The sequence below is a fragment of the Scomber scombrus genome, chromosome 21 (assembly GCF_963691925.1).
Source record: "Scomber scombrus chromosome 21, fScoSco1.1, whole genome shotgun sequence".
In the NCBI taxonomy this organism is placed as follows: Eukaryota; Metazoa; Chordata; class Actinopteri; order Scombriformes; family Scombridae; genus Scomber; species Scomber scombrus.
Genome location: NC_084990.1, coordinates 11857921 through 11868110, shown reverse-complemented (window position 1 = coordinate 11868110; position 10190 = coordinate 11857921). Strand labels below are relative to the sequence as shown.

Below are 10190 nucleotides of genomic sequence, written 5' to 3'. Positions count from 1 at the left end.
CTTTTATTAAGCTTTGGCAGAGACACACAGTATGAACACAGATCTGAAGCCTAAAAGATTCACTAACTTTGTTGTTTTTTCACTGGATGGAAAAGAGGATGATGCTTTGTCTTTTGTCTGGGACTGACACAGAGTCTGGGGACACTGAGCTTGCTGAGATTTACTGCTACTTGGGCGCACACAGTGACAGTTCTGATGAAGAGTTTTTGGGACTCGAGTAAGCACACAGCTAAAAAGTTTAATTGAAACTCATATAGGGCTGGGCAGTATGGACAAAATCAAGTATCACGATATATTTGACCAAATACCTTGATATCGATATTGCAACGATAATGTAGAGATGACTCTTGAAATGTTTGATAAATAATCATCGGTAATGTGGTTATAATGTCAAAGTGGGTAAAAGGTAAATAACAGCTAGAACAGTCTGGTAAGTTCAGAAAATTACACATTCTTACAGTAATGCAACATTTAAAAGCAGGAAAAGAAACACTGCTGACATATCACGATATTACGATATCCTAAATCTAAGACGATAGCTGGTCTCATATCACGATATCGATATAATATCAATATATAGCCCAGCCCTAAACTCATAGCCTAATCCGAACTCGGTAATATACCGGTCAGTTAAGCAAATCATTACCGGACCATTAACTATTAACCAGACACACTGTTTCAAGTGTAATATGTGTGTTTTGATTGTGTTTTTAAAAAAAAAGTAAATTGAAAAAGTTTTGGAGTATAAACATTAACTAATAACTACTGGTGCATTCAAATAAAACAGCCTTTAATTAAAAAAAATAGCTGCATCTTATACACCGGTGCGACTTATACACCAATTTTTACGGTATTGCCAACCCCTTATTTTAAAGAGGACAATTTAAACATTTTCTGGTTTCAACTTCTTAAATGTGAATGTTTTCTGGTTTCTTTTGTCCTCTCAGACAGTAAACTGAAAATGTAGCCAAAATAAGACATTTGAAAATTTCACCTTGAGTTTTAGGAAACTGTGATTGACACTGTTCTCCATTTTCAGAGTAAGAGTAATCAATTTATCAATAAAGGAAAAGATCGCTAATTGCAGTCTGAATCCATTTTCTTAACAACGATTTCAAACGCATCTTATGGTTAATGCCAGCAGGTGGCGTTTGCTCGGTTGTCATGGTGATTCTGGGGTTCCATGTTGTCTCCAGCTTGGTTGTCATGGTAATTCTGGGGTTCCATGTTGTCTCCAGCTTGGTTGTCATGGTGATTCTGGGGTTCCATGTTGTCTCCAGCTCGCTGTAAGCAAACTCGCTTACACAGGAAAAGACTGAGATAAGGGTGGACGCTCTTTCTATTTTTATTGTTTCACCTCCAGCATATTGTAAAGTCTGCATCTCATCATCCCGCTCACAGTATACCAGCGTTCTCTTTTAGTTAACAGACATGTTTGTCGACTTTTAGATATACAGGACCTCCTTACATCTCTAATGTGATATTTCAATTTCTTTGTTTTCCTGCTTTGTTGTTTTTCATCACAGAGAACTTCTAGACAGGTTAGGATGAGGTGATTAATATAAATGAAATAAATTACCTTCAACATTAATCTCAGGTCCTCAATTGTGAATTTTTGCTGCAGCTACAGTTGTGACATATCAGATCCATGTGTGTTATGCTTAAGTGTTTTCGAATGCAGCATTAACATTGTGAATCTTCATTTGATCATTTCACAGAACAGCACTTTCATCCAACATTAGACACAACACTGCTCCAGTAACTGATGTGTTGCAGCTTGACTCCTAAACTCTTAGCCGTGGTCCCCAAATTCAAAATGTAACAATATATCATTTAAATTATATCATATTTCATTTATTGTTCATGACACTAAGGTGTAAAAAGTTGAACTATTAAAAACATAAAAAATATGGAATTTATTGAATATCACAATGTTTGTTAATTTGTGCAGATCTTGATATTGTGTTACTCCACATTCAATAAATCCTTGTCTTATTAACACATGTAATCTTTCCCCACATAGACATACAAATCATCAGTATGTCATTAATATGTAGTAATATGCATTCACTCTGCGTACATTGTTCCTGGATAAATAAATAAAGCTTGTTCCTTCAGCAGTGACCTCACATGCCAAAAGAAATCTTCCACACCTTCCCCTCTACCCTGCATCCAATCTCAGGAGTTGTGTATTTGTTACGGCTTGGGTGACAAGTAAAACATTTTGTTGACTTCACTAATGGAGACGTCCTTCAGTCTGGGTATCCCCCCTTTCCGGCAGCCTTCTGTCCTCTGGTTTTGAGCATACACATCTGCAACAGAAAGGGGGACATTTAAGGGTGTTAAAGTAAGACAGCTTTGAAGGTTCCATGTTACTGACAGACACGTTTTTTGCCTACACAGCATCAGTGGTAGTAACTAAAGGACTCCTATGGACATAAAGCTACACACACAGAGTTGAATCAGTACGTCACCTGTGATGTTGTCTACAGAGTCGAGAGGAGCCGTGTTGTTCATGTTAACTCCAAACAGCATCACTGCAACAATTGTTATTGCCACCAGCAAATAGATTGGCATCGCAAGAGCCCAATATCTACACCAGGAAGAATGTCTCAATTAATGGTTAATAGAGGTGCTAATGTAGGAAATGAATTTCCTGAGGAACAAGGGAGCTTGGATAACTACAGAGTAATACAAATAACATTTTTAAAAAAGTCTTACTTTTGAGGCCAGTAAGTGAGTCCAATGGAATGAAGCCACTCCTCTGGTATAAATGCCCACAGACAATACAGAACTATAGAGAGAAGAAAGGGAAAGTTGATTTATATTCATGGTAGACGTTTTTGTTTGTTTGTTTCAATTTAATTATAAATTAAATATTATTCATATTGTTGGTGAGTCACTGCACTAACTTTTGATGTATTTTGATGTACCCAAAAACATTTTTATATTGTTATATTCAGAAACACTTCAGTACATTTACTTTCTTAAATGATCTCTTAGAATGAAATGTGAGCCTTTTCAATCATGAGACTCACAGTGTCACAGCAATATACATTTTAGGGTTTCCCTGCAAAAGTTAGAAAAACAAGAAAATATAAGTATTTGAGTTTTAAACTACATTTTAACTTTTGTTTTTGTTTTGTTTAAATTGTCACGTGTTTACCTGCCTTCACACCAAAAGTACATTATCTTTGTGTTATTTCTTCTGCTATAAGTCTCTCTCTCTCTTTGCTTAGGCACAAGAATAAGGATTGTCCGAGTGGCTCCAATATATTTTGACATGTGTTATTGCATCTAATATTGAAGGCCACATAATTTGACTTAAAAAGTTATCTGCTGGAGGCTCTTTGGAGCCATCTGGAATAATATGTGCAAATCTGTCCAGGTACTACAGATGGTAATAATCTTTTAGCTTCAGTATATCTGGTACAATACATGTGAGGTGCATCTGCCCTGTGAAATAAACAACAACGAAACACTAACGTTGTTGGTAGTCAGACATGTTAAATATTTTATGCTAGGATAGTGAACCAGGAATATCTGACTTACAGAAGCCAAACTGTGATCCTAGGAAGAGCACAAACCCATAGATGGCTCTCTCAGGCAGAGGAGAGGGAGAGTTTTCCACCATGATCTGAAACCAAAGTGAAGAGAGATGAGGTGAAGTGTGATTCAAACTGCATTTAAAGCTTCAGAGCAGTTACATACCTACAGCTACGTATGAAGCAACAACACGCCTTTACTGATGACTTACAGAAATGAGTTCATGAAAATGTAGCAACTACTTTTCTAACGACGCAACTCGCTAAAACAAAAATGTCGAAATATGCACCAAGATTATGTCATAATGCGGACTGCTAGTACATGATATAATATGGACAAATCGACCAAACACAAAACGATATTATTTAGTCATTCCAGCTTTCAGACATCAAACGCATCTATGGTATCGTCGATCAATTATTTTGCCTACATTTCCACAAACGATATTCGGCACGGTATGAAACGTTTGCCTGAAAAATAGTTCCGCATTTGGAGTGAAAAAGCAAAGCCAGCAGCAAATGTATGACTTTCTAAACTCGCAAATACATTATAATGAAGTGCATATGAATACAAAAATTATACCGTTGTTGTTTTATTATTTGGAAGATTTTTAACTAGCTAGGCGAGCTCGTGTCAGTCAAACATTTCGTGTTTTTGCCGGACGTATTTGACTGTTGCACACCTCGGAAATACACATTTCAGCATGGCTTTTTGGGGCAACAGAAGTTGGCTACTGGGCAGACTCCTCTATATTTAAGAATAATATCACAACAACTCCTCTACTTTGGCGGAAACAGGCTGTAAACCTACGCGAGGAAACATTTATTGGTGAAGTATCGTCCATTACTTTTCAAACGTTACCTGGCAACCAAGCGACAGAGCTCCTGATGGTACAGCGTGGCTGAGGAGGGCCGACATACTTCACCTGTTTTAAAACAAATAACAGCAAACATTTCATCGAAAGTTGCTACAATGTCAAAGGTGAAAGAAAAGAAAAGAGACTCTACTTCCTCTAAATCACAGCATCCTAAACCTACAAAGGAAAATAACGCAGTGAAAAGGAAAAAGAAATATTGGAAAAAAATGCCGTTTAAAAAGAAGATGCTTCCACTCGAGGATAACGAAAAAGGCCAAACTCAAAAGATATCACCTCCAACAGATGCTCTACAGTTCTCTGCCAACTGGAAAGCATTACAAGAGGTAGGAGTTCAGCTTCTTGTTTTTGCTTGGTTAAAAAGTATAGTATATATGTGATGTCATATTCACTCATTTTATTTAACTTTCAACAGATAATAAAAGCGAGTCCGCCTGAGAAGAAGCAGCCAGATACAACGAAACATCAGAATGGTGTGCTGCAGAAAGTGGAGGATAAAAACAAATCTTCTAAAAATATTTCTAAGAACAATGCCTCTCACAATCAGACAGGTCCTGGAAAAGCAGTCAAGCACAAAATTATTAGCAGCAATTTTGTCTCAAAAGACAAGGAAAAGGTGAGTGTGAAAGCTCCAACTGTCTCAGAGACAAGACAGTCTGCCGCTCCAAAAAGGAAAAAGGACAGCGCAAATACATCAAGCAGTCAGCAAGCAGCCAAGAAAAAGAAATCTGTTGTGGAAGAGAGCAAACCTACAGAGTAAGTATACACACCAACTTAATTATGTTTACATTTTAATAAGTTATAGATGTGGCTTCTGCTTCTGGCAAATATACACGACTTCATGTTGTTCTGTGTCTTTCTTGTAGAGAGGACATCTGGTTTGATGATGTGGACCCTGATGACATTGAGGCGACGGTGGGACCAGAGGCAGCAGAGATCATGAGGAGGAAGCAGGGCATTCGAAAAAACGAGGACACGGAGAGCACCCTGGTTAAGGAGAGGGCTTTTGAAGGGTGAGTGATGTCCTATCTGTGCCTCCCGGATAGGTTTCAAGAGGGTTTATGAAGCGTTCATGTCATTACTAGTAAACATTTATTTTCGGACTGACAGGTTGTTATAGCAACCTAAAAGTGAAATTGCTCAGAGTGCTATCATTCATAATATATTAATTACTTAAAATAAAATGTAACCAAAGAAAACCTACATCTTTCTGAAAGGATGAGTCATGAATGTTAACTCTGATGTGACCTGAATTCAGTATTGGCTCCTGTGTAGTTACAGTGTTGTCAGCGTGACACTGTGAATAGAAGTAAGCCATGTTGTGCCTGTACTTAAAGGAGCATACTGCTGTTTTTGCATATTAAAGTGCATGTACTACAAATATTGATTACTTATCATTGCTGCCAGCTACTTTTCCAAGGCATATCACAGTGGTTTAGATTGCTGAAGAGATTATTTCCATACCTTCCAGGCAGATTTCTAATGTGCATGTAAATTAACTTAAAATACATTTAAATTGAGTAAATTATCAGGAAAGACAAATTAGATACTCTTTATGGTTGAATAATCGGACTGGAATATCTGTTTTTGGCTGATACATCAAATACAGACCACAATGACAAATACAGCCAGAGATAATAAGCAAGTAGTTACCACGTATGGCAGCGTCTCTTGTGTAAGTGTTGTTTATCCTACATCCAAAGCTTTAGAGTCTGTTGACAAACTGCGGCTTCTTCCTGCAAAAAATCGACTAAATGCCACTGATCTTCTTCACCATGTTCATATTTACATTTGTGATTTATTTTCTGGCAACATAGCTTGTTAATTCAAGTGTGGTCTGGCTGTTGGCTTGATTGTAAAACACATTACAATACAACAACGACAGAAGTCTGAAAAACTACCACATGCTGTTGATAAATGATTGGCAAAGACACAAGCATGGCTCAAACTGTATAGAGATTAATGTGTTGGTTTTGAACTGTTGGTGTTTAGTTTGAGATGAAAACATGTAGCCTTTTTAATATAATATAAGTAATCCAGTTCAGAAGACAGATATAAATAAAATAGCAGAGAGAGCAGCTTTTCTCAGCTTAAACTCCTCAGGCAGGTTGACATGACGACAAAGTAGTGACGACTGTCTTCTCGTATCTCCTTGTTTGCTACGGCAACCTTCAGCCTCACCAAAGCTGTTGCCATCGATTGTGAGATGGTAGGAGTCGGTCCTGATGGGGAGGACAGCATCTTGGCACGCGTGTCGCTCGTGAACCAGTTTGGGAAATGCATCTATGACAAATATGTGAAACCGACGGAGAACGTGACAGATTACAGGACAGCTGTCAGCGGCATCCGACCACATGACATTAAAGATGGTGAGTCATAAAACTAGCTTTTGCATGTAGTTATCATATTAATGGAAATCTGTATAATTAATTGCTTTAAACTCGTGTGTTTGGGGTTGTTATACAGTAGTTTATCATCCATGTTTGTCTCCCACAATTTAACTCTGCAGGAGAGAATGTGAAGACTGTGCAGAGGGAGGTTGCTGAGATCCTGAGAGGAAGAATAGTGGTTGGACACGCTATACACAATGACTTAAAGGTAGCCTGCTTATAATATCTGAGCTGGAAGGAGTCTAATTTTCAAATGAATGTCAACTTTAATAGACTGATTATTATCTCCTGTTTCAGATTTTACTCTTGGATCACCCAAAAAAGAAAATCCGGGACACTCAGAAGTATAAACCCTTTAAGAAGGCAGTAAAGGTACTTTTAAGTTGACAAACCTTGTGCATGTTGACCCTGACCCAATTCTGAGAATCAGTGTCGTATATTAAGTCAATTTAATTTCTTCTTTCAGAGTGGTCGACCTTCACTCAAAGTCCTCTGTAGAGAAATACTCAATGTCAAGGTCCAGCAGGGTGAACATTCATCCGTAAGTCATCAATATGTCACAACTATCACTTATTGTTTTCAAACTGTGATACACCTAAAACCACATATTTTATAATCTGCATTAATAGCAGTTGATTTAGAAAACATCAAATTACAAAGAATACTTATTAAAATAATTCCCCTTTCTCTCTTTCAGGTCCAAGATGCGCAGGCCACCATGAGGCTGTACACAATGGTGAAAAAACATTGGGAAGCAGAGATTAAAGCCAGTCACAAAGACAGAGACTCACATAAGAAAATTGAGAGAAAACCCAAGTCTCCTAAGAACAGGAGCAACACTTTCATGGGATTATGAATTCAAAACTAATCTGTAAGTGGACAGATCATCTCTGATCTAAGCCGACTTGACATAAATGATCAGAGGTTTCCGTTTGTTTTCAGAAGAGAAAAAAAACCAAAAGCAGATGTTGAACAATTATGACAGGATAAAAGCTTACGTAAGATCTATCACAACAGTTCCACGAAGTGAGGAAAAAGAAGCCACGAAGAATACCAATGAAAATGAATAATTTCTTTTTAAAAATGTGCATATAGTGTGTGATGACAGGGATTTCATCAGTCTGAACCCCTCAGACAGGGCATTCCAGGATGTGAAAGACTTGATTGTTTTTGCTGATTTACGTAAAAAGCCAGGAGTGTTCTGCCTGAGCATCTCAGGCTGTGACTCACACAGGGATTAAAACATCTGAGAGAGCATGGAAGCTGAATTTACACTGATCCTTTCAGCCATTTCCTCCTTAGATATTTCCAGACATCATTTCCCCAAACTGTTACTCCCAGCATCAGAGGCAGGTGTTCAAATGCAATTTCCTCTATGGACATGGACCCGCAGTGCCCCTGAGAAACCAAAATCATTTCTCCAATACTACCCAGGCATCGCATCAGCATAATATTTTTGCGTTATGTTTCCAGTGTTTTATCATTTCTCTGTTTTGAACTTTGGTCTATAATGAGTTGGTTTGTTACAGTTTAATTCATGGTTGCCTTAAAAGTTGTTGGGAAGTAGAGGATGAATAAAACATGAGAGAAACTCTTTATATAGAGCTACAGCATATTGCATTTCTTGTTCATAATTCACCTCACTAGTGACAGTTTTTTTTTCATGCACAGAAAGGAAACCACTGACATATCCAAGACCGCTATAGTCCACAGAATGATCTTTCTATGAGGCACTTTTTTTGTCAGTTGATGCGTGTGATATCCAAATTGTGCTCCTTGGCTTTTTCTAATCATGCTCTGTTTTGCAGCACAGTAATAAGTTATGCAGCTTTTAAGGGTGATGCTGGTTTACAGTGACAATTCGTTTTTTGGTTTTTATTTTTAATTTTTATTTTGGATTATTTACTACTTTACAAATGCCAGAGTTCCCAAACATGACACCCAGACCTTTGATTTTACACATATCCTCAAGGCAAACTCAGATGACCCCAGATGCACCAACAGAAACAGATGCATCATGTTTTCTTGCCTAATGTATCTGTATGTCTTTTGTTTCTTTTCCAGAGTGCTTTATATGTTTTTAATTCTCTCAACAATGTATCAGATAGTTGAGTTTAATATGGTGACTCGTCTTTTCTCTTTGGATCATAGCTGCATAGTCCTCTGATATAACTGTTAAACTAAAACTCCAGTGATAAAATGAGGACCCAGAGAATGCCAGTGTGATTTGCCGCCCATGTATGATTGACAATGGGCTCCTCTCACAGTCAAAATTAAGCTTAAAACCTTGGTTTGAAAAGCACAGGCTCCAAATTACACTTATATGTTCAATTGTGGAGCTCGATCAATCAGATTCTGGAGGCCTCGGATTAATGAAAAGTTTTCTCTGACGAACACTGACTTTTTTTTCACATGGTTGATTAAAAAAAGTGTTTTGACACTGCCTAGGTTGTTTAAATATGCATTTGGTATCTTTATTTATTCATACAGCATCTAAGACAGAACAGGTCGACAGAATGTATTCATTGTTTTAGTCTTATTCAGTTTTATGTAGCAACTGAATTCCTGTTTTGTGCACATTTCGGTTTTTCGATGCTTCAGTCACTAGTGACAAAGTAAGGGATTTATGCTCCTTGTGTGCTAACACTATATCAATGTGATTTGCTGTCCAGCAGCTGAGGCACACTGTGCCCTACATCTTTGAAATGAAGCGATGCCCTTGGTCTGCACACTCCAAACTCTAAATTAGGCTCTAAATGGAGCTTCAGATGCTGTGAAGGCCTCAGGCAGATGAAAACCAAAACATCAGACCTCAGTGTAAATCTGAATGCAGGAATTGACTCATATTCTGACAAAAGGCAGTAGTAAGATTTTATTTTCTGTATAACTCTGGGCATTTGAGTAGAGTTGTGTTATGGTTGTAGTGCTACAGAGTAGCAGAGATGATTTCTCTCTGGATTTCACATTTGTGTAAACTAAACTCTAGTATGTCTCCACCTAGTGGGAGGAGACTGACAGAAGAGACTGCTAGGTTTATGATGTTTTAAAGCATATTTTGGTTTAGTTCAAAGTGAGAATTTCACAGCAGGGAATCAGCACATTAGAATTTAAATTACAGGGAACTGAATAAAACCAAACTTAATGGTCAATATAATGATGTTTGACCATTTTGTTTGCAATTTGTAACTTCCACAATGTCTCACTTCCTTTTTATCTGAGGGTAGACATATATCCTATTAACTTCACATCTTGGCATAGTGCAACAGCACCACTAACTATATATAGCATCCAAAATTAACATGAACTTGAATCAACAGTGTTGACTCAACACTTTCAAAACAGTTTTAACGAAAACTGAATTTTGTAACTTAAATAAACTC

The 10190-nt window shown here is 37.5% G+C and overlaps 2 protein-coding genes across 3 annotated transcripts; one reads left to right on the top strand and one right to left on the bottom strand.

Annotated features, from left to right (window-relative positions):
• Positions 1-1768: 1768 nt before the first annotated feature.
• Positions 1769-3952, bottom strand: pigp (phosphatidylinositol glycan anchor biosynthesis, class P). Of its 2 annotated transcripts, none has more exons than XM_062442798.1 (5): positions 3712-3952; positions 3553-3637; positions 2722-2794; positions 2475-2593; positions 1769-2312 (listed from the first exon to the last, which is right to left on the bottom strand). In XM_062442798.1, exons 2-5 carry the CDS (start codon positions 3632-3634, stop codon positions 2197-2199), a joined length of 390 nt encoding a protein of 129 aa, XP_062298782.1. In that variant the 5' UTR covers positions 3635-3637; positions 3712-3952; the 3' UTR covers positions 1769-2196. The 2 variants fall into 2 exon arrangements, with proteins under 2 accessions (XP_062298782.1, XP_062298781.1); XM_062442797.1 differs by having other exon boundaries at positions 3758-3952.
• Positions 3953-4244: 292 nt separating this feature from the next.
• rexo4 (REX4 homolog, 3'-5' exonuclease) lies at positions 4245-9212 on the top strand. Its single transcript, XM_062442521.1, has 8 exons — positions 4245-4746; positions 4836-5176; positions 5287-5433; positions 6596-6789; positions 6930-7018; positions 7108-7182; positions 7277-7351; positions 7508-9212. Exons 1-8 carry the CDS (start codon positions 4519-4521, stop codon positions 7664-7666), a joined length of 1308 nt encoding a protein of 435 aa, XP_062298505.1. The 5' UTR covers positions 4245-4518; the 3' UTR covers positions 7667-9212.
• The last annotated feature ends 978 nt before the right edge of the window (positions 9213-10190 follow it).

Bases quoted from the DNA above. Each gene is read 5' to 3' on its own strand.
- rexo4 (XM_062442521.1), top strand. From the start codon at position 4,519: ATGTCAAAGGTGAAAGAAAAGAAAAGAGACTCTACTTCCTCTAAATCA. The intron at 6,790-6,929 runs GTGAGTCATAAA...TTAACTCTGCAG, and splicing joins ACCACATGACATTAAAGATG to GAGAGAATGTGAAGACTGTG. The intron at 7,183-7,276 runs GTACTTTTAAGT...TTCTTCTTTCAG, and splicing joins CCTTTAAGAAGGCAGTAAAG to AGTGGTCGACCTTCACTCAA.
- pigp (XM_062442798.1), bottom strand. From the start codon at position 3,634: ATGGTGGAAAACTCTCCCTCTCCTCTGCCTGAGAGAGCCATCTATGGG. The intron at 2,594-2,721 runs GTAAGACTTTTT...TTCCTGGTGTAG, and splicing joins CTCACTTACTGGCCTCAAAA to ATATTGGGCTCTTGCGATGC. The intron at 2,313-2,474 runs GTGACGTACTGA...TTTCTGTTGCAG, and splicing joins CTCTGTAGACAACATCACAG to ATGTGTATGCTCAAAACCAG.